Genomic DNA, 27,583 nt, shown 5'->3' with positions numbered 1-27,583 from the left:
TCTCTCTCTTTCTCTCAAAAATAAACATTTTAAAAAAATGATTTGAAATCAGGCAACCCAGATTCTAAATCCTGCTCCCTGAGCCTGGATACAACCTCTGAGCCTGCTTCTTCATGGGCACAATGGGGGTGGGGAGGAGCAGATAGCTGTTAAGATCATTTGAATAATCTAAGTAAAATAACATTCATTTTTTAATGTTTATTTTTGAGAGAGAAAGAGACAGAATGCAAGTGGGGGAGGGGCGGAGAGAGACAGAGAGAGAGACACAGAATCTGAATCAGGCTCCAGGCTCTGAGCTGTCAGCATAGAGCCCGACTGACACGGGGTTCAAACCCATGAACTAGAAGATCATGACCTGTGAAGTCGGAAGCCCCACCTACTGAGCCACCCAGGCTCCCCAGTAGAACAACACTTATAAGAGTAAAACCCAAGAAAGTATTTTACTGAAGTATAAGCATATGTAAGTAACTCTTACATAAGTTAAATAATGTCACTTAGTTGGCCTTCTGAAATGTAAAACATTCTGTAAAATCTTTGTTGAATTCTGAGCTCAAGTGAAGTCCTTCTGATGCTAATATTCATAAAGACAGTATCTGTAACATTTCACCTGCCTGCAGGTAGTAATCATTTTTAAAAGGACTGGAGATGAAAGTTTGAGATAAGGGAGAACAACTTGAAAGGCTAAGATGGGTCATATAGCACTTTAAGGGCAAAAACACAAAACACACCTTCTTGGGGGAAAGAACAAGATCTGCAATAAAAATTAAACTCAGTTTGTTAAGGACCATGCTTGTCATGTTATTTGACCTTGTGACATGGAAAGAACAAAACAGCAAGAGTCATAAATGGAAAAGCACCTGGCTAAGTCACAATGTTTTATTTTTCTTAAGAACATAATAATTCTTATTATAAGAAAATGTGTACAGGGTTAGATACTTTACATCATTTTTTTTCATGTGTACTACCTTAAAACAAGTGGGGAAAAATAGGAATTGCACACATGTGGTCAGCTACTATGCCTAGAAATCTTATTTTAAACAAAACTTAACTATGTATCAGCACGACATTAAAACTATACAATTTGGGGCACCTGGGTGGCTCAGTTGCTTAAGCATCTGACTTCAGCTCAGGTCATGAAGCATCAGCTTCAGCTCATGATTTTCAGTCCAGTGTCAGGCTCTGTGCCGACAGCTCAGAGCCTGGAGCCCGCTTCGGATTCTGTGTCTACCCCTCCTCGGGCCGGCTCTCTCCCCTTCCCCCACTCACGCTCTCTCTTTCCTTCAAAAATAAACATTAAAGAAAAATCACATACAACTACACATTTCAACCTGGCCCTCTCTCCTGAACTGCCATGGCATATAACATAGTTGTGGGTGGAGGGGGATATTTGTGGGATGAAAATAAAATGATGCTACAGGAGAATCTCAACTCCTCACCAAACACCTCCCCAGAATGATCTGTGTGCAACTCAAAAATCAAAATCAGCATGTTCCAACTGAATTTCATCTTCCTCTTGAAAATCTTTTGCTGGGGCACCTGGCTGGCTCAGTCAGTAAAGCATGCTACACTTGATCTCAGGGTCTGGAGTTCAAGCCCCACATTAGGCATTGAGCCTACCTATTAAAAAAAAATCTTTTGCTCTTATTTTCACTTTCTAATTAATAGATTTCTATCTGCTGAGATGCTCGATTTAAAATTTAAAACCGTCTTTTCAAATCTTTCTCTGCACCTAAATCTCCAATGAAATCTAGCTGACATCTTGAAGTGTCATTACTTTTCTCCTGGATTAGGATGGCCCAACTTGACCAGCAACTTGCCTCTCCACCCCAACTTATCCTTCCTTTGCCAACTAATTAACCTGCCCAAGTCTCAGACTGACAATAGCCTTTCTTTTCTTTAAAATCTACTGTTTACAGAGAAAAAATTTGTCCAGTTGGCCAAGGATTTTGAGCCCAGCCCAGCACAGCTCTTATCCATTACTCCAGCTCTGTCCTCCACTTCTGCATGCTCGGTTCTTTATGATGCTCACGCTCTTTTTCATCTGCAGCATTCTTTCCTAGATCTGTAGGAGTTCCACTCTTCAGGGCCTCAACTACCACCTCTCTACTGAGACTGAGTGCTCACAGGCCTCTGTTCATAATCTCTTTTTCTTCTAAAGGAGACTTTAGATTTTTCATGGCACTTGACACAGTCTGCTTAGCTTACTCTAATGGCCTGTGAGTTCCTGAAAGAATGGACTGTTTTTATTCATCTTTGTCCTTCGGACAGTTTCTAGTACAATGTCTCACACATTAGCTGCCTCGAACAGGATCCAGATGAAGTGAAAATGATATATATGGGTATTTGGAAAATTCACGTTTTTAAATTTACCTTACATATAACCAGTTATTTTTATATAGTAATTATTCATATCTATTATTACTATATTAATGATTAAATCTAACTGGCCAACATCAACTTAAGTTTTCTAACAGAGCTTCTAACAATCAAGTAACACTCAGATGAAAACAACTATTATAAATGGGCATAAAGGTACTTGAATTTCCTGTCTAGAGGTAAAGTAGCTCAATAATTCTGTTATCATCGTTACTACCAGTACTCAAAAACTAAAGACGAAATCAGGCTTGCTGCCATGCACTAACTCCTTCAGCAGATATTTAATGGAGACTTGTTCAAGCAAGGTGTTCAATCTGACTGGGTCCCTGAACTTAAATGTAACTAAAAAGAAAGATGAGAGAGCATACGATGTACAAATATAACTTAGAATCTGGAATCAACCACTCTCACAGTTACTAGAATCAACTTCAGTTGATCGCCTTTAGTTCCTCCCTCTTTCAACACCCAAGAGAGTGGGTGCCCATAGCCATATTCATGCCCCCACTTGTTCCTTGCCTATATAAATGCAATCAAACTAGGTCTTCTACTTGCTACATGGTCGACAGGTAAAATCCCCTTAAAGGGGATCTTCATTTCGTTCCCTTTCTCAAAAATACTTAATTCTCTCATTCAACTGTTACGTACTGAGCATCTACCCTGTGTCAGACAGTAAAGATAAACACAAGAAGAATTGTCCTTGACTTCATTTACAGTGCCTATGGTCTCCTGAATAAAGTTTAATTCTTCAGTCTAGCCTTTGAGAATCTCTATTATCTGATAGTAACCAACTTCTCAGATGGCCCTTTCATCACTTTCCAGACACTATGTACTCTTCAGTGCTCTTGGCCATTTTCAGATGGTCCTTTCTTTCCTGGAAAGCTCTTCTTCCATATTCCTATATGTTCAAATCCCCTTCTTACTTCAATACTAGGCTGAAATGCTTCTTCCATAAATCATTCCATAAATGTTTTTTTTTAAATGATTTAATGAATGAATAATTTAACCTCTATAAGCCTGGCTACATAATGCCACCTTATTTCCCCTAAGTAGTTCTCAAAAAAATGAAAACAAATTCTCTCATGAAATCTAGAATTTACAAATTTGGGCAGTAGGAAAAGTTGCCTATAATGTCAAATGGCTCCAGTTAAAAACAAACCTTCTAAGAAGGCTGAGGGAAATTAATCAATCTTGAGAGCTAGGCCTCTGGAGTATAGTCTGAACTGCTCCTTTTACAGCTGAGGAAAACTGTAAACTAAAAAAGTTACGTGAACTTTGTAAGATGATACAGCAAAGAAGAGCAAAAGTCCATCCAGTCTTAGTACTGTACTACAGTGATATAACTGCCTCACAACTTAAAGGAAAACTGTCTTCACTGTTTGAGGTGTTTCAAGGCAGATTATTTTAAAAATTAACAATTTAAAAAGAGGCTTGCCTCCTTTTAAAAATTAAAAAGGATCATGTCTGAGTTCAGCTTAAAAAAAAAGGCAGGGGCGCCTGGGTGGCTCAGTTGGTTAAGCAGCCAACTTCGGCTCAGGTCATGATCTCATGGTCCATGGGTTTGAGCCCCGCATTGGGCTCTGTGCTGACAGCTCAGAGCCTGGAGCCTGTTTTGGATTCTGTGTCTCCCTCTCTCTGACCCTCCGCCGTCCATGTTCTGTCTCTCTCTGCCTCAAAAATAAATAAACGTTTAAAAAAAAATTAAAAAAAAAAAGGCAAACACAAACCTTGACCTGAAACTAGTAAGTCCCTAAAGAATCCAAAGGATCCTAGCTTAGGAGTCTGAACATTATGGGTCAGCATGTTAACCATCAAAATTAAAAACAACTCTCTAAGTAGCTTATTTCTGGTTCCTATAGTGTCAACAATATTTGAACTTAACATAGGAACATAGAAATTTGCACATCTAATCATACCACAAGATATACAACCAATTTACATGAAAAAAGACTTACTCAGCTGCCTGCACTCCTTTCCAGGCAGCTATTAACATGAGCATTATTAACTTTTTAAAAGAAGCAGTCTAGTAGGACACAATATAACGTTTGAAGAGAGTAATAATCTGGCATCCTCCAATCTAAATGTGAGTGTTAACAAAAAATTTAACTTCAGTAGTAGGCTTTGCCATTCAATTTTCTATCCTTTCTCTAAAAGTGTGTGCTAGTTAATTTTATGTGTCAATTTGGCTGGGCCAGGGTCCTCAGATATTTGGTCAAACATTATTCTGGATTTTTCTGTGAAGGGAGTTTTGGGATGAGATCAACATTTAAGTCAGTGGGCTGTGGGTCCAATTAGGTGAAGGTCCTAATAAAGACTGACCTCCCAAGCAAGAAGGAATTCTGCCAGCAGACTGGAACTGCAACTGTTCCTGGGTCTCCAGACTGCTGGGCTACCCTGCAGATTTTAGACTTGTATCTGCAAAATCATGCCAGCCAATTCCTTAAAATAAATCTCGCCCCCTCTGCCTCTCTTTCACATATCTTCTCCTATTAGTTCTGTTTCTCTGGAGAACTCTAACAGGCTTACAGCAATGGCTATTCATGAGAAATGCAATCATGAGCTTGGACTTCTTGCATCAGAACCTATGCTGGTTGCTTTACCTATAGCACAATATCCCCAACAGATTTGTGGTAAGGCCTGACTCTTGAAATCCTACTGCTCTAGTGGGTGGCAGCCAGAGATGCATTAAATTTGGGTTCTCAGAAAATGAGAGGAGTCTTACCCTGTCTTCCCCAGTGACTACATCAATCCCAGCGGATGCTCCAACTCAAAGAGCTCCTTGAAAAATAGCAGAAATCTAATTTGACAATATTTCCCAGAGTTTCTTCACTTTTTGGAATCAGTGAAGGTTTAAGTCTGCCTTGATAGGTAGGAGAGAATTCTCTATAGAGCTGAAGTCTAGCTTTAGGTGGCTGGCTTCCAAGAGGCTTAGAAACAATTGCTTGCTTATTCTAGCTCATTCTAGTATTGCTTTGCTCATCTCAAACCTGGCCTAGAGGCCTTAACAAGTCCCACCACAATTAACCAATTCACAAGCATTAATTCAGTGAGGTCAAAAGCACTGAACCCCACTTGGAGACACAGAAATAAAAATCTAAGTTCATCTTCCTAGCATTTACTTCCTAGTTTACCCTCACCATTGTTCCCTTCTTTTAAAAATAAGATAAAAGAAAAGAAAAGAAAAGAAAAGAAAAGAAAAGAAAAGAAAAGAAAAGAAACTGGGAGAGGGAGGAGAGAAATGGATTAAAAGACATGGAAGATAAAATTATTGATTGGTTTGTATAATAAAAGCCAAGGGTTGGTCGGTCCTGCTGAGTAAACAACAGGTTCAGATGTGCTCAAGAGAACCCCATCTCTGTGGCAAGCCAGATTTCAGGGACAGATATTCTAAATGTTATGCATAAAGGAGCTATATTCTTTAAATTTGACAGAATGAGTATGGACAGGATATTTTCTTAAGTCAAATTAATTAATATTATATGTTCGTTTTAGAGCAGGAGTTACAAACTCACATATTAGTGTGGGCCAAGCAGGTGATCAAAGTCAGGGGACTGGGTTGGGTGTAACCTACAGGGACCAGCGGGAACAGTATGTCAGGGAGATTGTGGGCCTTGTCCTCAAAGGGGAGCCATTCTTCATGCAAACGGATTGCTGCCCAGTGGGAATGTGGACCCACTATTGCCAGATCTTCTGATTTTAGAGAAGACAGCAATTTGGAGTTTTTAAATGTGTAATCTCCCCAAATTTAAGTGTTGGCAACAGATTTAAAAAATTATAAATTTAAAAACCTTTAAAACATCTTGTGGGGCTAAGGTAAACACATCTGTAGACAGATATTGTCCCTGAGGATAATTACGTGTTTATGTGTCTGTGCACTCCTTGGGGGAGAGCCCAGTCTCTCCTGTGCCCTCATCAGCAACCCAACACAACACAAGGGGAGCTGTTAACTAAATTACATGAGTAACTGAACTCATTCTCAAAATTATTTTAAGTGATACCACTGAAAATGAGTTTGTCTTACATTAAGACATAATTTAACTTTTCTCCATTTTAGAGGAGGTTAATTCTTCAGATCATTCCTTCAGCAAACACTTGACAAAGTACCTAATCTCTATGCAAGGCCTTGTACAAAATAATTAACTTGTAGAACTCCTGAGTAGGAGGAGTTCAGTAGTCTGAGAAGCAAAGTATCAAAATTATCTGAAAAATCAATTTTCTGCTGCTTTGTAGATTCTCTCTGTTGTCAACATAGTATAAACCTTCAGAATCTATGATAGGACACTTTAAAGACCTTCTCTCTTCACAACTGGGCATTTTGTTAAAATATGCATTATCAAGCCCTTATGAGAAAAATAAATGGATTATAAGTCAGCAAAACTGAAATTCTAGGCTTGAAACAAAAAGTGAATATTAGCCATTCATTAAAATCAGTTATAAAAAATATTGTGCTAATACTACCTTATTTTTGATGCTTTTAGAGAAGAAGCAAAGTCAATAGGCACAGGCCTTTAAAATGTTAGTAGCAAATACCTTGAGCACCACTGGCCAGTGCTAGGTGTCAAAAAATGTTTACACAGCCCAGATGTTTAAGAATGGACAAGATCCAGGGGTGCCTGATGGCTCCGTTAGGTAAGCCTCCGACTTCTGCTCAGGTCATGATCTCACAGTTTAGGAGTTTGAGCCCCACGTCAGGCTCTATGCTGACTGCTCAGAGCCTGGAGCCTGCTTTAGATTCTGTGATTCCCCCTCTCTCTGCCCCTCCCCTGCTTGCGCTCTGCCTCTCTCTCAAAAATAAACAAACATTTTAAAAAATTAAAAAAAAAAAAAAAAAAAGAACGGACAAAATCCAGATCTAAGACTGGAGGTCCTTTATCGCAAGTCAATTACTTAAACTTATAATAGCAGTATTAATACATTTGCACGTGGCCAGATATACATCAGGGGCATAAAAAGTCTACTTTATAGAACTGTAAAATCTCACAATTTGGAAGGACTTTGGAAATGACCTTGAATCCATTTTTCAGGAACTTCAGTCATTATCTATCAGCTTCAAGATTTTGGTCACATTCACTTAATATTTTCATTTAGGTTAATTCAGTTTTTAAGTATATTATCTTAAAAAAGACTCTTTTGTTATTGCCATAAGGGAAAAAAAGAGTATGTCCTGACATAGAGAATAATACCCATACTTATAAAATAAGGAAATTACAACCTAAAAACATTTCCTTAAGTGACTCTGTGAGGTATGGACTATCCTTACTGTCAGCTCACTGATGAGGAAATTGAGGCTCAGAATTAAGTGACTCCCCAAAGTCAACTTATGAGTGAAAGAGGTAGGATTCAAAACCAAATCTGCCTACCATTAAAAAAAAAATTGTTTAGTCATGTCCTCAAATGGCTTCTAAAGACTGGGAGTTCTTCCTGTCCGCACTTTACTCCAACATGAACTCCCTGAGATTCAAAATGGAGACATTTTTGGAGGGATTAAAATACACACTGAAAATGTGCTCAATAAGATACCAAAACAAAGTGGTGCAGCGAAGTGTTTTATGAGGGACCGAAACAAAGGCAGCAAAGGATTCCTATCATGGCTCACCCCAACAACTTACTAGTAACTCTTTCCCATTCTTGAATCTTCATTAAAAAGTTAAGTTTCATAACTTTATTTTTTATTTATTTTTGAGAGACAGAGACACAGTGCTAGCAGGGGAAAGGCAGAGAGAGAGGAAGTCAGAATCTGAAGTGGGCTCTAGGCTCTGAGCTGTCAGCACAGAGCCTGACATGTGGCTCAAACTCACAAATCATGAGATCATGGCCTGAGGTGAAGTTGGCTGCTTAAGTGACAAGCACCCAGGCACCTTGAGTCTCATAATTTTAGTAAGTGTTTGTGTTCACCCAATTGCTAGAAAAGCATCAGCTCAGAGTTACTTCAAAAACTCCTAAACACAGATCCCTGGTAAGTGAGCTCTATTCAGAGCCAGGAAGATTCTACCAGGGGTAGTCATCCTCTGCCACTCCCGGCTGTGAAGAGTTTTGATCAGATATCTCTTTAATATGCCTCTTTACTCATCTGTAAATCTTCTGATTACCCAGCTTTGTTGTCAGAACTGCCCTGGTTTTGCAAGATTCACCCCATACAGAGGTTGGTCCTGTCAACTACCCCTAGTGAGGAGGTAAGATTGCATCATGGCTCTTCAGAGTGCCCATGCAACATTCAACGCACAAATCCAACCTCGGAAGGAGGGAAAAGCCTCTCATTCTACCTAACCTGCTTACTCAGCACGTACCCCGCCACGACTACAACTGAAGTCCCTGACGGTAAACTGAACTAGATGAGAAATTCCAGGAGGGCAGAGACTACACTTTATGTGTTGTTATATTCACCAAAAGGCAGACCACTGAATTTTGGCAAATATCTGCCTAGTCTGCATCTCAGACTTCAATCCTTATCTCTGCGTATTCAAAATGGAAATTGCTATCTTTATTCCTATACATTTTGATGTGAGTCCTCCCATTTATTTATTTTTTAGGTGTATTTTAATTAATTAATTAATTAATTTAAATGAGTGAACAGGGGGAGGGGCAGAGACTGAGGGAGAGAGAGAATCCCAAGCAGGCTCTGCACTGACAGCACAGAGCCCGACACAGGGCTTGATCCCACAAACTGTAAGATCATGACCTGAGCCTAAATCAAGAGCCAGACACTTAACCAACTCAGCCACTGAGGTGCCCCCCCTCCCAAACTTTTAATGTGTGTATGTATGTATGGCCATTTTCACAAGTCACCAAATACTCTTCTTGTACAGTGTGGCTGTGCCTTACCAACTCACTTCTTTTCTTTTTTTATTTTTATTTTTTAACATTTATTTATTATTGAGAGACAGACACAGAGCGAGAGCAGGGGAGGGGTAGAGAGAGGTGGGAGACACAGAATCTGAAGTAGGCTCCAGGCTCTGAGCCGTCAGCACAGAGCCTGACATGGGGCTCGGACTCACCATCTGTGAGATCATGACCTGAGCCAAAGTCAGTTGCCTAACCAACTGAGCCACCCAGGCGCCCACCATCTCACTTTCATGGATGGGATACAATTCTCTTGACTAATCAATCCCCTATTAGAAATTTAGGATATTGACAATATTCTCTAACTGGCAGTACAATGACTTTCTTTACAAGCTTCTCTTTATTAACATGTCTTATTGGGGCACCTGGGTGGGTCAGTTGGTTAAGCATCCGACTTCGGCTGAGGTCATGATCTTATGGTCTGTGGGTTTGAGTCCTGCGTCAGGCTCTGTGCTGACAGCTCAGAGCCTGGAGCCTGCTTCAGATTCTGTGTCTCCCTCTCTCTCTTACCCTCCCCTGCTCATGCTCTGTCTCTCTCTCTCTCTCTCAAAAATAAACATTAAAATAATTTTTAAAAAATGTCTTATTTTCTTGTGATATTCCCTCAAATGATATCAAATAACATGCATACTTCTAAAGTACATAAATTTTTTGTGATGCCATCCACCTGGTACATTTCTCTGCTTTGAGGAACCACAGGATCTCTCTGTGTCACATTTTGTGCTATTAATTATGTTCAGTATTCGCCCCCTCACCCCCAGAGTTTTAACACGTGGAGAGTGGACAGCCCCTTACTCAATTCAGATGTTGACAAGTAGTAATTAAATACAATTGCCAGGTGCCGGGGTAAAAAGGGATGAAGTGTAATCCCTGCCCAGAACAGCAGGGGAGGCAGAGTCACAACCAACAACCTGCCATAACATCAAGTTCTATACTGTAATAGAGGCATTTCAAACTTACTATGGGAACAGAGATGAGGGAGAAGGGAATCCCTCCAGGGGCAAAGAGAAGTAAAAAGGGTTGGGGGGAGGAGGTATTTGAAAGCTATGGAAAGAGGCAAACTGTGGAGTTAACTTCTTGAAACATTAATAGAAATTCACAAGGTGGGCCAGTAATGGGAAGAAGACATAGGGGATAGATTTCCAGGTAGAGGGCAATCAATTCCAGCTCGTTTCAACCAGAGCAATAGTTCCACGTAGGAATTTATGAAAACCTCCTATAGCCAGATAATTCTTTGTTCTGGAGGCTCTGTCCTGTGCAATACAGGCCGTATAGACGCATCCCTGACCTCTACACACTAGATGCTAGTAACTGTTCCCCACCTTCCAAGGGTGACAACTGAAAATGTTTCCAGACATTGTCAAACATTCAAGGGGAAAGGGGGAGAAAAAAGGAGGATGGAAATCACCCCCGGTTGACAACCACAGTTTTAAGTGTAATTCTAGCTTCAAGGATTTCTCCCTTACTATACCAGCTTTTCTCCCTGTTCTGAAAATGTTTTCTTTGGTTCAAAACCCAAGTGAGCCCTCCTTTTCTTTTAGGTAAGAGAGAAATTGTCAAAAACACTAAGTTACTGATGTCCCAACTACAAAAAAGGACATCTTCTTTGATTACACCTAATAAAAAAAGAAATGTTCATATGATATGGAAGCATATAAGTAATAGGGCTAATATTTGTTCAGAACTACAGAGAATTTTTCACAATTGATCACACTGAATACTCAAAACACTGTATGAAGTATTCATTATTGTTCCCTTTCTAGAGAGGAAGACAGGGTGGCTGAGACATCAAATACCCAAGACCATCTGAGTATTAGGTAAGATTCATAACCAGACAGTCCCATTCTACACTGTATACATTTTTCCATTTAGTTGAGTAAACGACTAGGAGCCTCTTTAGGCTGCAGAGAGAAAGGCTCATCTTAGTATCACAAAGAAGGAGAATAAAATGACTTAAGGATGTCCTGCTACCTCCATACCCCACCAAGAAACTGTAAGTAAAAAACTGCTGATGGAAGCAAAACATTTAACCACCAAAAACTGCTGTATCTATCCCTTGCGCGGCTCCAAGAGCACTCACTGTACAAACAGGGGAATAATACATACCAATTATGGTAACATTTATACTCATAATCTTTAAAGTATGTTAACAGCTTTTAGCCATTCGAAATAGCCCTAGAAAATAAAGATTATTATCCACTGACAGAAAAGGCACATAATTAATTAAGGTCACACGGCTAGAGACCAAGTAAAAATTAAGTTCTCTTACCTTTAGTTAAGTGTTCTTTCCACTACAAACAATTTCCAGCATCACATGATTCTACACACCCCTCCAAATATAAATATCACTAGGCCAATAAATAAAAATATCCCTAACCATACGGACACTAATTCTGTTTCATTATTATCTGAAGCCACATTTCCCGTTAGTGTAGACGTTATTTTTAAAACTACCAAAGAAAAAAGTGGGAATTTTTGTTACTCTTAAAGACAAAAAGTACTCTCTTAAATTAGGCGAATTACTAGAAGCAATGAGACTAGCTTATTCGTGACCCATTAGTTGACACATGACAAAATGTAATTTTCTAGACTTCATCAACTTTGTACTCAAGTAATATTTGATTCTTCTGAAACTGAATTCCAACATGACAAAAAGGTGAGCAGGGAAGGTCTGGGAATTTCTTGGATACAGTATGTTGAGCCCCACTTCTTTAAAAATTACTCATCTATTTAAAGACAAAAGGCTTATTTAAGATAGAAATACTATTCACTTTGCAATAAACAAGCACAGGCATTTTGAATATGAATGGAAAGCAATTCAATTCCTGGTTTAAACAAGAAAAAAATATTTTTAAAGTCTTACTCCATCATGGAAGGTGGGATCGTACAGCAGTCTTGAATTGCAGTTAGAGGAGAGGTTAGGTGAGCCGTATAAGAAGCTTCTACAACTTGCTTGTTCCGGTTGACCACATCCAAGTAACGATTGAACTTCTCTCGGATTTTTTTGGCTAGCTGGGGGACAAAGGGTAAGCAAAATAAATCGAAAGCCTAACGCAATAACCAACTGTGTTTTTTCTAATAAGCTCGTTAATTTGTGTCACAAGCTGCATGTATTAAACTTCAGGTAAAACTAACCACACATAGGCACATCTCATTCCACTGTGTAAACTGAGGTAAAAATTGCAAAATGCCCAGAAGTCACAGAAGGATACTCAGACAACAAAACAATACCTGCCATCTTGTGATAGCTAATGACACATTACGAACTTCTCATGTGTTTGAATTCAACAGAAAAATACTGATCCATAAAATGTTTTATTAGACAAAGGAAAACAAAGTCTATTGATATTATTGTCAGCATGACAGTGGGCATTAGGTCTTACAAAGCAACAACAGTGACTGTAAGAAAACAATCCACTATTCATGGTTCTGGATTCACACAGATTTTCAAAGGGGAAAATACGTGAAAAAGGGAAAGGACATTCAGTATCTTCTGCTACAAAACTCCAGGGGGCACCATTCACAGTCTTCCATGTGAATGGCAAATCCCTAGAGTTGTACAATGTAGACATCCCTATGAAACAAAATATATAGTTAGAAATATACTCCTGTTTGGTCTGTTACACCGTTAAGATGGACAAATGTCTTTCTTAACTGCTGTGAACAGAACACTTCATCATCATTTACTTTCATGTGAGAAAAACAAAAGCAAATTGATAAGCATACTGCTTTTTCTTCCATTGTTCCCATCAAATATCACAGCTTAATTATAGATCTCCAAGGAAAACAGTGTTGTTTTTCTTCCCCTTCAACAAAATGTTACCCAAATGAAATGACTGATAGAATTATAGCTAATTGGTTTTGTAGAGCTATTCATTATCAGCACACTAGAGGAGAACTAATCATCTCCTTTGGGTCATCAACTCACAGAATCCAATAGCTTACAGGCTGAGAACATGAAGCCAAATCAGGATATCTTCATTTGTTATTTTCAAGCCAATTCCTCAATTCGATCTTGTCCCATCGATATTTGGGAGTTTTCAGAGTGTCAAATAACCTTCTCAGCCTTGCTATATATGGTACAAACTATAAGGTACAAACATTTCTACACGTAACAAGAGTATGAGTGTAACATTTAATTTGATAAAGGGCTGTCCCATTTTGTCTCACCATTTTCAGAGGAGGTATTGTATGCCCCCCTAAATTGACAAATCCACCTGCAATTCTAATCCCTGAGCTAGAATTTATTTTAAAAAATTATGGTTTTTTTGCTGAGGTCTTTGAAACAAAATGTATAGATGCAGTTTAACTTCCCATCTAAAAATTTAGACCACTGGTGATTCTGCCTCCAAGGGGATTTGGCAAAGCTTAGAGATGATTTTGGTTACTAAAATGTGGTACAAAGTGCTACCGAGATGTGGTAGGTGGAGGCCAGGATGCTAAGTAACAATGTGCTTATTAGCAAATGTGCTATTTTTTTCATGTTTATTTATTCGAGAGAGTGAGAGTGTGTGCACAAGCAGAGGAGGGGCAAAGAGAAAGGGAGAGAGAGAGAATCCCAAGCAGGCCTGTGCTGTCAGTGGACTGGACCAGGGGCTCAAACTCACGAACCATGAGATCATGACCCTAGCTGAAATCAAGAGTCCGACACTCAACCGAGGCACCCAGCGCCCCTGTGCTGGTTTTGAAACCACAGTGTGCTCTAATGGAATAATCCTTTTACCTGGACTCTTACAGTCAATGGATAGTTGAGGGTGAGAGATAGGGTAACAGATCCAGCTTGAAAACCTCAAGTATATTCTCACAGTGCCCTGCATTCACCCCTCATAACATACTCTACACTTTAATGCTGTCATCTGTTTAATGTCTGGTTCCCACACTAGACTGTATGCTCTGTAAGAGCGGGTACTACTTGTGTTTTTGTTCATCTCATTATCTTTAGCGCCTGCCTGGCATTGCAGGCAGACAATAAATATTTAATGAATTAATAAAAATTAAAGAAAAAAAAACAACCAGTCACCAACCTTATCCTTTGGTCTATCGACCAACAACCTCTTTAAAAACTTGGACAGGGGCGCCTGGGTGGCTCAGTCGGTTAAGCGTCCGACTTCGGCTCAGGTCATGATCTCACGGTCCATGAGTTCAAGCCCCGCATCAGGCTCTGTGCTGACTGCTCAGAGCCTGGAGCCTGTTTCAGATTCTGTGTCTCCCTCTCTCTGTGACCCTCCCCCGTTCATGCACTGTCTCTGTCTCAAAAATAAATAAACGTTAAAAAAAAAATTAAAAAAAGTAAATAAAAAACATTAAAAGTCTTTAAAAAAAGATTAAAAAAAATAAAAAAATAAAAACTTGGACAACTTATTTAAAAACAACAATATCGACAATATGTATTTCTGGGAACTCCATCAAGAAGAGCACATTTTATCTTTTCTCTTTAGGTTCTGAAATAAATATCATTCATTTTCCACCTACAATATCAAGAATATAGCCCTTCCTTGTCCGTGGCAACAAATGTTCTGTAACAAGATAAAGATAAAGTGTGCTTGAAAAAATGTAAATTCTAGGGGCACCTGGGTGGCTTAGTTGGTTGAGCATCTGATTTCAGCTCAGGTCATGATCTCACAGTTCATGAGTTCAAGCCCCACATCAGGCTCACTGCTCTGTTAGCTCGGAGCCTGCTTTGGATCCCCTGTCTCCCTCTCTCTTCACCCTTCCCCAGCTCACATTCTCTCAAAAATAAAAAATAAAAAGAGGAAATTTTAAATAAGATCTTCACAAACTCACTTCTAAAATGCAGTTTGTGATCATTTTTGTCTTTCTTTCAAACATACACACACACACACACACACACACACACACACACACACAAAACATCTGAGAAATACCTGGTATTTCTTCTACATATTGGGAGAATTCTATCTTTGAACAAAGACAGATCTAATTAAACCTGATATTTTATTTAAAAAAATTTTTTTTAACGTTTACTTATTTTTGAGAGGCTGGGGTAGAGAAAGAGAGTGAGCAGGAGAGGGGCAGAGAGAGAGAGAGAGAGAGAGAGAGATGTAGAATCCGAAGTAGGTTCCAGGCCTTGAGCTAGCAGCCCAGAGCCCCACACGGGGTTCAAATTCATGAACCGTGAGATCATGACCTGAGCCGAAGTTGGATGCTTAACTAACTGAATGACCCAGGCTCCCCAATCAGGATATTTTAATTTGTCTCACTGACTACTTTTATATGAGCTAAAAATGATTTTTATTTTTAAATGTCTTTTTTTAAAAAAGGTATTTTGTTATAGTTAATAATAACTACAGGAAATTCAAATTTCGATGTTCATAAAGTTTTACTGAAATAGTCATTTGTTTACCTGTTTACGGCTGCTTTCATTCTACAGTGACAGAGTCGTTGCAACAGAGACTATGCAGCTTGCTTCCCTATAAGAAGTCAGAAGCCCTAACACATTCCAAGATAGAACCATAATCTTAGTAGTTTTACAAAAATTTGCAGCAATTTTTTTTTAACATTCTACTAAGAGGTGGGGGTCCATGCTCTCTCTCCACCCACTCCTTGAATCTGGGTAGAGTTATGATGGCTTCTACCAGTCAAGTATAGAGAAACTGACACCATGCAACTTCTGAGGCTAGGTCATAAGGGCCATGCAGCTTCCGCAGGTCTCCCTTGGAATGCTCTCAAGCTACCCTGCTGTACCAAGACACATGAAGAGGCCACAGTTAAGTGCTTGGTTGGCAGCTCCAGTTGCTCAAGCCTTCAAGTCACCTCAGCCCAGGTTCCAAAGAGGAGTCAAGAAGCCTCCAGAATATTCCAGCCCCCAGTCTCCTCTGATGAAGCTCCACACATCATGGAACAGAGATAAGCCACCCTTGCTATGCCTGGCCCGAGCTCCTGACCCACAGAATACACAAGCATAAAGAGATTGTTTATGCCACTAAGTTTGGGGTATTTTTTTATGTAGCAACACGTAACTTGAACACCCAAGATAGGCTGAATTCCGTTCCGAGATAAACATATTGAGGCTGAGCTATACAAAGCCATTCAGATCCAACTGTTCCATCTATACCATCAGAACGATCAAGACTGTAGTATCTGTTGCAAAGAGATCTTGGGGTTGTTCACAAAAGTCTAAGAGCTACTGCATAGTGGCAGTTACCACATATTATGCATAAGGATCCTACAATTTAGGGATCATTATTTTCTATCAATGAGGTGGTTTTGTGAAAGCCAGTCACCTAAACTCAGAACCATCCTGTCTATAAAGCCTGTGTGTATTCACTATCTGCTCCACACAAACCAAACTTAAAAGAAGCTTCAGTAGTGACTTGACATTTAAAAATATGACAAATCACACCGATGTGAGGAATGAAACTCTCATTAACATAACCAGCCAAGGCGCAGAGCCAGGGTGCAGAGTCCCCCACTACTGGGCTGTCTGTGGAACTAAACAGTTAGTTCCCTGCAGTGGGGTGTGTGGTGAGGGAAGGAAAGAAGGAAAGGGACAGAGGGAGGCACTGCAAGAAGGAGCAGGGCAGGGGCAAGTTGGGAATGTCTGCCTTCGGCCTCCTCGTTAGCATGGGCTGCATTTTAAATATATATATTTATGGGGGGGGGAGGAAGGGAGAGAGGGAGAGAGAGAGGCAGGCAGAGAGAAGCCCGAGCAGGCTCTGTGCCACCAGCACGGAGCCCAATGCAGGGCTCAAACTCACGAGCTGTAAGATCATGACCTGACCCGAAGTCGGACAGACACTCAACCAAACTGAGCCACCCAAACGCCCCTCAAGCTGCATTTTTCCTCAGTGGATGCAGCAACTTGCACACAGAGCCCAGACACACATGACCCTTAACAAAAGGTCTCAAATGCAAGCCCCCCCCCCCCCACTTTGGTCAGAAGTTCCTGCCTTTTACGTGGTGAAACCCCATCTTGCCTTGTTAAAAAAAAATCATAATTGCCAATGTTTGTTGAGTGCTATGTGGGGGCACTGTTCTCAGCATTTCACAAGCATGTCTCCATTTAGTCTTTCAAAGAACCATGGGAGATACACACATCTGCATTTTTTCCAGAAGCAGAAGCTGAATGTTCAGTAACTTGCTCAAGTTTACAAAGCTAGTAAGCAGTAGAGCTGGGATCCAAACACAGTCCTATTCTAACTTCAGGGCCAAAGGTGCAACCTGTGTGCGACACGGTTTTTCTCTGGAATACCCACAGACTAACAGCCCCCTCTTCCCACTTCTTTTCAAATCCATTTTAACAAATGCTATAAAATCTTGACAGATTACTAAAAGCCATGCACAGTCTCATTACTTTATAATAAAAATTAGACTTCTGAAAATACTTACCTAGAATTCTACATAATTCCTACGGAAGTCAAGACTTTGTGGAGGTTTAGAATTGAATTCTACCACCAGTATAAAAAAAAAAGAGGGCCAGGGCACCTGGGTGGCTCAGTCGGTTAAGCGTCCGACTTCGGCTCAGGTCGTGATCTGATGGTTCCTGAGTTTCAGCCCTGCATCGGGCTCTGTGCTGACAGCTCAGAGCCTGGAGCCTGCTTCGGATTCTGTGTCTCCTCTCTCTCTGTTCCTCCCCTGCTCACGCTCTGTCTCTCAAAAATAAATAAATTAAAAAAAAAAAAAGAGGGCCAAGTTTGAAATAATGTATTCTCCGAAAACAAAACCTGTTATTACCTGTCACTATGAGGTCAGATACATCAAATGGTCTTAAATTGTTTCCAATTACTTAAAAAAAAAAAAATTGCTCCAATTACTTCATGGTGTTTAACTTTGTTCATAACCCGGAAAGAGAAGAGAGTGGATGCCCTGCTCTTTTCCTTTCAGAAGCAAGTTTCATAATTCAATCTAATCTTCCACGCTGGATTTTTATTCAATTTATCTGCCAGCATGAGGCAGTACCATGCAGTTGTTAATTCCCATTTTACAACGGAAGAAACTGAGGCATATGGAACTTAAGGGCCCCTTGACTCCCATGTCGTGCTCCGGCCTCCCTTAACCCCACTGCCTGAGATGACCTCCCTGTGCCCTTCTGACAAGGAAAGGGGATAGTGGCTCACTGTGGAAACTTCAACTCATGCTCCACTGTGGGGCAGTTTTCTCTTTCTCACTCTAAAAGCAAGCTCTTTCAGCATACCAACCAAATCCAGGTTGCTCGGTGAGCACAACAATATCCGTTTGAGTAAAGATAGCCCACAGAGAGATTAAATCCTGAATGTCTCTGTTAAACTAAAGAGGACCAGCTACCAACACAGACCCTTCCAAGAGGCCAGACAGATTCTGGGTCTGTAGCCTGCCATGATCCCTGCAGACAGAAGAAAACAAAGGACTTCTTAACAAAAAGCTACAGGTGGACCCACAATCCTCCTCAGTGTAATTAAAAACATTTTTCTTTCCACAGCCCAGCTTTCATCTTTTATCCTTCTTTATCCTCTCCCCCTTCATCCCTAAGGGGTTCCTGAATGCTGATGAGGCAACGGAACTAAAACCATCTTGTCATCTTTTGGGTCAATTCTTTGGCTAGCCAACATTCAGCCATGGGTCAAATGATCAGTAGGTAGCACGCCGGTCCCCATGGGAACGGATTCTAATTTGTCATCATCTCCAGTGACAACGTTTCATCACAACATCAATGAATTTCTTTCTTGCTGAATTTCACTTCCCTTAATTTTCCCATAGACATTTCTGTCATTTGCATACTTCCCCAGAGCCCCCCGTTTTTAAAGGTCTTTTTTTTTTTTACCTTAGCTTTAAACTTCTAAAGATTGGGGGTGGGGTAGGCACACAGTTCGAAAAAAGGTAAAAGAAAACAAAAATGCAAAGGCACAGTACACACTTTATTTATGTCTTTTCCCTAAAACTCAGAAGGAGTTTTGAATGTTAGGGAAAGCTTTATTTAAAATGCATAACAATGAAGCTGACAGGCACAGACAGGAAAGGTACCCTAGGGGACTGAAGATTCATAGCAAAATTCCTATTGAATGTAGAAGAGTTTAACATTTGACATTCAAAAACCTTTGTGCCGTGATAAGAATTTAATAGCTGATCCCCTTTTCTTTCAATTCCAGCCTTATTACTCAAGAATTATTATTTTTCCCAGCAGTTTCAGGATTTAGTTCTTTAAGAGTATGTGACATAGAAATAATTTTATGTATATGCAAGCACAAATATTTAACATCTCTGAACATCACACTGCCACATTCCAAAGTTCAAGTGGAAAGCATCCTCATTGCTGCATGTTGCACACCGTATGCAGGATATAAAAAAAACGCTCTGCCCTTGCTAGCTATGAGTAATTAGCCATTACTACCAGTAATTATTGGTGACAGTTGTAAGAGCTCTCTCAATTTTCTGCTGGGAATTTGGGCGAGTTGACTTTCCCCTAGACTCAGTTTCCTCATGAGTAAAATGGGAACACTATTCGCCCTTTTCAAGGGTTTACTGTGATGTTCAAATGAAACAGTGAACATAAAAAGCCCATGATAAGCACAAAGGATTTTTATTGTTATAGCTCCGTCTCGACAGCAGCAAATGCACGTGATAGTGATACAGAAATAATGTGGGGTCTAAATTTTCCAATAATCGAGCTCTAAGTGAAGGGAGAAGGGCTACCTGAACATTAACCATTTTATTCACTTAACTCATCCGCATGCTTGATCCTCCACAGGAAACCTGGCACAGTGTCAGCAGGGGAAGGAGGGAACATTTCCCCCCCTTTAGATTAACAGCAAAATGGCACAAAGGGCTTAAGCTTTGGAGTCAAATAAATTGGAGTTAAATCCGGCTCTGTCGCTAACTAGCTAAAGGGAACAGGCACCTTATTTCTCTAAGCTTCAACTTAATTACCTCTGAACTGGGAATAATAACAGGTGCTTCATGATATTGTTTGAGAACTAAAAGGGCTCAGGTCTGTGAAGCAGTCAGCAGAGTAACGACCGTAAGAGCCAAATACTGACTGTTGCTATTGTTACTTAACCATTATTGTAGTTGTTATTGTTTGGGGGACTTGATGTACTGACTCAGGTACTTTGGAGAATCTTGAACAAAGAGTCAGGCTGGATGTGTTAACACTGGGCTATGACCTTGCTAGGGTTGTCAGTGCCTCGTTAAAAGCACTGTGTCCTGCAGGTTACATAATTACAGTCTGAAGTAACTCGGGATCCTTCTAGGATCTTCTTTCTAAACTTAAGGAGCTAATGAGGACTTTTATTCTGGTCTTCTGCCTTTTTTACGTGACTCGTCTTACATATGCCTTCCCACAACCCTAGGAGCTGGGCAGAGCAAGTATTCCCTGTCCTGTTTCTACAGTCAGGAAATCTAGTCTCAGTGGTGTGCCCGGGCTCACACTGAGTGAGTGGAGAAACCAGAGACCACTTCTTCTAATCTCTAGCTCTGTTCTCTCTGTGCTACAAACTCCCCAAATTGCAGAAAACTCAACTTTCCCAGAAAACTCAAATTCAATTCAATTCATTCTTTCAGTCCCAGCCTGATTTTTGTGTCTTTGAATCCTCCTCAGACCCTTCTTTTCCAAAATCGCCTTGAATTAACTGAGCTGGACCCCTCATATCCTGCTTCACATTGTTCATTTTTCCTAGGTAAGGATCCCGCTTTCGCCAACAAACCAGGAGCATCACAACTAGCATTTATCGATTGCTGACCATGTGTTAGGCATTTTGAAAGTGCAACATTATGTGAAGTCTTTTAATTCTTGTAACAGCTCTTAGTAATTGCTATATGCTATTTTTAGTAGATGGTGCTGATAATTTGTCCAAGGTCACTCAGCTAATACTCAAATCCATGTTCATGAACACTACACTGCATTTTTATCTAACGTAGTACCTAGCATCTAGAAGAGACTTAAAAGAGTTCACTCACTACTGTAATCATTTGCCCTCATATAATACAGCATTATTTGCCATATTGGAAAAATCTGCTTCCAGTTCTAGGAAAGGGCAGATAAACTAGGAATACTGTTCATATCTGGTCCAAGGCTATTAGAAACTCTGGGCCTGTCTAGTTCCCGATCCTGGGTAATATCAGCTGCTCTGGAGTAAGTCTTAATGAGAACAAGAACACCAGTTCATAGAAGGGATTCTGACGGCCAATAGCCATGGTTGTGATGTGGCTGCCCATTGACCACTAGGTTTGGGCTTCCTGTAATCACTCAGTAGAGCAAAGCCTGGGCATGGCAGACAATGATACAAGACAAGATAGATAAAGACCTATAGATGGAATAGGGCCAGTCTGACTCTCCAATGGCCCAAAGAGGCTTCAGGGTTGTCTGACGGATGTGTGGGAATAGCACATCCAGCGGAGAAGCAGGGCAGCCGCTGACAGACGAGCTGCAGGTGGACTAGGAAGATTTATTGCAAGGCTGTCTGGGCTCCAGGGTCACATACCCTGATCCTGTGAGAGGTGGGGCCCCTGTGGCTGAGCTGGGGAGGAGTGCAATGGAAAAAACAGAAGGCAAGTGCTGACATGCCAGAGAACCAGAGGCTGAGCTCTGGGAAACAGTTGAGAGTGGCAGCTTCTGTCTAAGCAAAATGCAGGTTTGCTTTAAAGGTTATAATGGGGTTTGCTTTGGGCAGCAGTTTGTGTTAGGTATTTCAGGAGAGTCATGGAAACACACACCCAAGACTCCTGAAAGCCAAGGTTATCAACTCAAGGGCTCAATGGGCTCTTGCCCTGTTTTTCACCCCACTCTGCCCTTAACAACCATATCATAAAAAAAGAAACAATGGGAAGGGTAGGCTTCAACCCACTTCTCACTTCATTCTGTAACAGGAGCCTCTGAGCTGAGGTTCCTTAAAACCAAAATAAGCACGTCCTCAGGCCTTCAAAGTTTACAGCCCATTCCTTTACAAAGGAACAAGAAGTTCAGCCTACTCTTGACCTTAGAAAAAATAGAGAGGCTGAGAAATGGGGAGCAGGAGGGAGAAGCAGGAGCCACAGCAGAGACTAACCTCTAATATTCAATTCATAACTTTTGAGATAAGTTTGCACAGGAAGTTAATTAGGGAAGAAAGGGGGAGAAAGATCTTGGGTTTGTGAACTCAGGAATTCTCTGGTGGCCTATGAAGGACACGCTCAATCGTGAAAATAAAAGAAAACCAGTCCCTTTACTCTTACTTTGTAAAGCCTGTATTTAGAGTACAAATATCTGTGTGTAACTTATCAACAGCAGGTGTAGCTTAGAAGCATTTCAGCTAATAGGAGGCCACCACTACTAGAGCCACTGGGGATCATCTGGGAGGGCTCTGGGACCGTGCAATTCTCCCCACACCCAATACAAACAGCACCTCCTCTCCGACCAACTCTGCAACCTGGGCCAGAGCCTGGCACGCTGCAGGGACTCAGGAAGTCTTTCCCATATAAATGAAAGTCAAAACGTGAGCTAACTCCAGTAACAGGCCAACTGACCACAGTGTTTTAGGGTTTCTTCATGGCCCGTTGAGAGCAGATCGATCAAACACTTGCCAGCAAGTGTCAATTAGCTCAGCAACAAAGTGGAAAGAGGACACTGGCAGGGGAACAAAAATCTACCACTAAACACATTCTTACCCTTGACCTGCCAAGAACTTAGTAAATCCAAACCTTGGGAAGACAATCTTGAGACATAATGGCAGTGGGGGGGAGGAGATGTTTCTATTTCCTCCTTTATTAATATTAACTTGACTTCTCTTTCCAGTGGACTATGTAACATGCCATTTTAGGACTTAATACCTATTTCTTCTAATGACAGTAGAGCTTAATAAAGTAGGAGGTCTCTCCTAGTCCCCCATTACAAGGTAAGTCAGTGCAAGACCGAGCGAATGCACAGCATACTCCGTATGTGGAGTAACCAACTCCCACAACACAGATTCTGTTCAAAATCGAGGGGGGGAAAGCAGTACAGGAAAAAGCATCTTATAAACATTCGATTTCTTCAGCTGTTGAAGACTAGCCTTGAATATTCAAAATCATCGGAGTTTTGACTGCAGTGTGATAACTTTAGGCAGGAGAGCACACTCTCCGGGTCCTACCTTCCAACAGTGAAGCCAGTTTGTAACATACTTATCTCAATAGAGAAATGGTACTTTCAGCTTCAGTTTCCAGATACGGGAGTAGTGGCAAAATAGCTTCTGAGATCTAGCGGCCTTTACAATGCAGGCGTATAGCTGTAATTATTGATACAGAGGCACAGGTTTTTTGCTGTTGCTGTTTTAATTAAGAAACAACCACAACACTCACACAGACCACTTAAATGAGGTGTAAATCCTGGATGCTAGTGGGAAATGCTATTAGGACTTGCTAGAAACAACAAAAAGTAATGTTTCCCATGTGGGTTCCAAACCAGAGGAATGAGGATATTTGCCTCAACCACAACAATTTTATTAGATCCTTCTCTGAACTATTCTGTCTGTTCCCTTGCCAACCTGCATCTGATATCATTCTCCAACTCACAGTTGGATTTGGGAAGGTCTTCTCATCCCCTATCTGATGACAGGGAGGATTGCAAACAGAAGACTTGGGCCATGCCTTGCTCTCCACTGGCTGTTTATTTGCGTAGGATTCACTGCTAACACCTTCCCCCATGTGCCTGACCGCGGTGTCAGACGATGTGACAGTGACCCTTCTCCATGACTTTGCAGAAGAACCAGCATGTACTTTGCAGCATATAAAAGGACAAAAGACTGCTTAAGCAACAACCAGTAAGAATGCCCATGAACAGCTATTTTAGTATGATCCTGACCTGACTGGTCTTCTAATATTAAAACAAAATCGTAGCTCTTGGTAAGATTCCATTTTCATCAATGTGTTATTTCATCAGTCCAGATTTTCAAAATGCTTAGCTAATTCAGAAGCTCTTGATATGAGCAGCAGTTAATTCCTTCACATCATTACCACAAGTATTTCCTATTGCACCAAGGAACAGATTAGGGATGAGGTGGTCCCTACTCTTACGAGTCTCACCAGGTTTTCGAATATACTCTGGGTTGAGTTTCTGTGTGTGCATTCTGCCGGTGGAGATGATTTGAGGTTATTTTTCTAGTAGGAGCAGCAGTTTTTGGGTGGATTCAGAGAAATCTTGGCTGCTACTTTTCTCCCCAGCATTTCTGAGTACTCTCCAACCTACAGATACTGGAAATGTGTGTATAAGGGGCTTAATTGTTTCCATTTTTAGTGCAATGTTCATTTCTCATGGTGAAGTCTTCCTGGCTTCTAGAATGAAGACTTTCACTCAGTCTATTCCCTTCTAATTAAAGGAAGTCTGAGTAAAAAGCCCAGGCTTATACTTTTCAAGGTTCTGCTTTACTGAAAGAAGGCATTTGCACACATACGGATTGCAGGGTTATGTGAAAAGCTGGGGCAGGGAGAGGTGCAGACATGGTGGGAGCTTCGATGTCTTTTCCTGCCCTGCCCCAAAGGCTTCACCCTCGTGCTCCTGGCGACAAAGTACTCTCTCCAGTGATGCCTGCCTGCAACACCTCCTCCCTGCCTTTGCTGCAGGAGAGAGGGTATCCACCCCTTCATTTGCTCTCTCTTCAACAGGGGGAACACAATGTGTGGGAATTAAGGGAACTGAGAAATGGATTATTCTGGGTTTTGCCAGAACTGCAACCAAAAACCTAGAATTAGAATTTTTAAGCCTTAAATATTAGTGTATGGTGGTGGGGGGGGCGGAGAGAGATTTCCATTTTCTATCACTGAGATACAAGTGTATGTACAAATGTAAACATGAACTATAAATATGTGCACAGAACATAATTCACATGTATAAACTACATAGCATTTTTAGGTGTTCAAAGAAAGCACATTATATAAGATGTGTGTGTACCCGTGAGGTGTGTATGTGTGCAAGCGGGATTATCTCAGCTTATCTCAACACCAGGCACATACATTGGCTAAGGTACAGTACGTATGCCTGAAGCCAGCTGGTCTATATTTGGTGCAGGAATTAAATCTTTCATGCATGCATACAGCCATATTTTAACTTCCAAGTATGTACAAGCATATGGAACATATGCTGCATATTTTCCTTAAAATGTAAACAAGATAAATAGTTCAAATTCCAAAATGTTGTTTATTAAGTACTGAGTTATGCAGCCATCAAGCTGCTTTCTCTCTCCGGGGCCATCTTGTTTTACCCTAATAAGCTGAGCAGTTCCCCAAGTATCCCTGATTATTGTCAGAACTTCACACCGGGGGAAAAGCCAGGAGTTCTGAGAGGTAGTGAAGGGCTTGCTACATTCTCCAGGGAAGCTATACTGACAAAAGCTTTACCAACCAAGCTCTACACTGGGAAAGCCATAGAGGTAACCAAGTCCTACTTGTGCGTAACAGAAGAGAAGCTCACTCTGTTAGACTTTAATCCTGAGTGCTAACCTGACAGCTGCAGTTTTTCCACTTACTCCATTAGCTAAAAGGTCTTATTTAGGGGGTACTCATTTACAAAAAACACCACCAACAAAACAAAACAAAAAAAGCCAAAAGCCGAACAGAAATTCCATCATGACACAAATTATAACCAAGGGTCTTAGGGTTATGTTCATAACAGAATAATGATGAATTGTGAACATGAAGAGTCAAAGACTTCATTTATTTTTATATCTTGTTTATGTTCCTGCAGGATGATCCATTAGTAATATAATGCTCTTCCTCATGAGGCTCAAGTTACATCCTTATGATTTATTAGAGTTAAAGGAACTGTCACTAACCATCCAGAAGGCACCCTGTTCATGGTTTTACTCTCATCAACTGAGCATTTTTTTTTTAACATTTTTTTTTGGGGGGGGAGGGGACAGAGAGAGACAGAGCATGAACGGGGGAGGGGCAGAGAGAGAGGGAGACACAGAATCGGAAACAGGCTCCAGGCTCTGAGCCATCAGCCCAGAGCCCGACGCGGGGCTCGAACTCACGGACCGCGAGATCGTGACCTGGCTGAAGTCGGACGCTTAACCGACTGCGCCACCCAGGCGCCCCTCAACTGAGCATTTAAACTCCATCTTTTCCTCATTCAGCAGCTAAGTGTTCATCATAGTCCTTACAATGTTTAGACATACTCCTTCCTTTCTTACTTTGCTTGATATGTAATACTTTTGGGAAAGTATTCCTTTTAAAATATTGAAGACCTACAGAAAACCAGCAGTGGAATTAGTATGAAAAGCAACATCAGAACACATTGATTAAAATCCTGGTCATATCACCTAATTCAAGATCGGTTTGGGGAAATTAATAGCTAAGTCTCAGTTTCCTCAACTCTACAACAGGAAGAGGAATTGTATTTGTATCACCAAGTTTTAGTAAAAATTTAATGAGATAACGCACATTAAGCAGTATTTGTTCAAGGAACACAAATTGTCGTGTCAAATAACCTTTTCCCGAAGGCAACAAAATCTAGGTACATACCGGTTCTTGCACCCACCCCTATTTATTAGAATTCTAGAAAAAATACATAATTTGAATGGAAAGTACTGCCACATTAGATGTGATCCATAATCTATTCAGACCACCGCTCAGTCTCTTATAAATACAATCAGAAAGATATTTCCCAAAGAGGGCATTTCTGTCCTTGGGGCCATCACCTGCAAGAGATTATCAAGATACACCAAATATATGAACACATGTCTCCTGTGATTTAACTGTGTCCTTGAGATAAGCTCTTTGTTTCTCTTCCTACAATGCCAAGGATATAGTAAGTCCTCAACAAATGTTTGCTGAATTCATTAACTGCCTACCACTTACCTGAGGTATGCTCAGAATCTCCCCTTCAAGAGATCATACTCTAGTTTATCCATTCATTTGCAGTATCTATAAAGCACTACACAATTATTCTAACAAGGTCCCTGCACTCAGTTTATTTTTAGAGGAGGTACAAATACCACAAAATTTTCTCTCTGCTATACGAACATTTATTTAATATTTTCTTACCTTTTCCAAAGTTTAGGGAGTATCTCCTAATCACAATATTTTTGCATTTCTTTTAAAACAAATTCAGACTCAACCTTGCACGATTATTTTTGGAAAGCAGAATGAAGTAGTTGAATCGTTTGTAGAGCTTTCCTTTTTTAAAAGGATAGACCATTTTTAAAAATACAACTGTATACTAAACTCCAATATATCAAACAAGGAGGGTGAATTGCTAGAGAAAGAAATGGAGAGAAAAAAGAACTTCATCCCTTACATTCTACAACAGCCTCTCCAGTACTTTTCCCATATCTTAGGAAAACAAAATTTGGAAAATACGTGGTGGAGCACTGGATCTAAATTTACGTGAATTCAAAATCAAGTTCTCTAACCTCTTAAGTGATGTTGGGCAAGGTATTTACCTGTGCATAATTTTCCTTGTCAGTAAACCCTATAGAGTTTGTTT

General features: G+C 40.6%; 1 protein-coding gene across 1 annotated transcript in view; it reads right to left on the bottom strand.

Moving 5' to 3' along the window:
• The window catches only part of CACHD1 (cache domain containing 1), a 208,511-nt gene that overhangs the window by 83,697 nt on the left and 97,231 nt on the right, over positions 1-27,583 (bottom strand). Inside the window, exon 3 of the mRNA XM_027058991.2 lies at positions 12,077-12,225. Within this exon, the coding sequence (XP_026914792.2) occupies positions 12,077-12,225 (149 nt within the window). The remainder of the gene's footprint in view (positions 1-12,076; positions 12,226-27,583) is intronic.

The sequence above is a fragment of the Acinonyx jubatus genome, chromosome C1 (assembly GCF_027475565.1).
Source record: "Acinonyx jubatus isolate Ajub_Pintada_27869175 chromosome C1, VMU_Ajub_asm_v1.0, whole genome shotgun sequence".
Classification (NCBI taxonomy): Eukaryota; Metazoa; Chordata; class Mammalia; order Carnivora; family Felidae; genus Acinonyx; species Acinonyx jubatus.
Note: the sequence above shows the minus strand (reverse complement) of the source record. Positions and strands in the feature narration are given on the sequence as shown.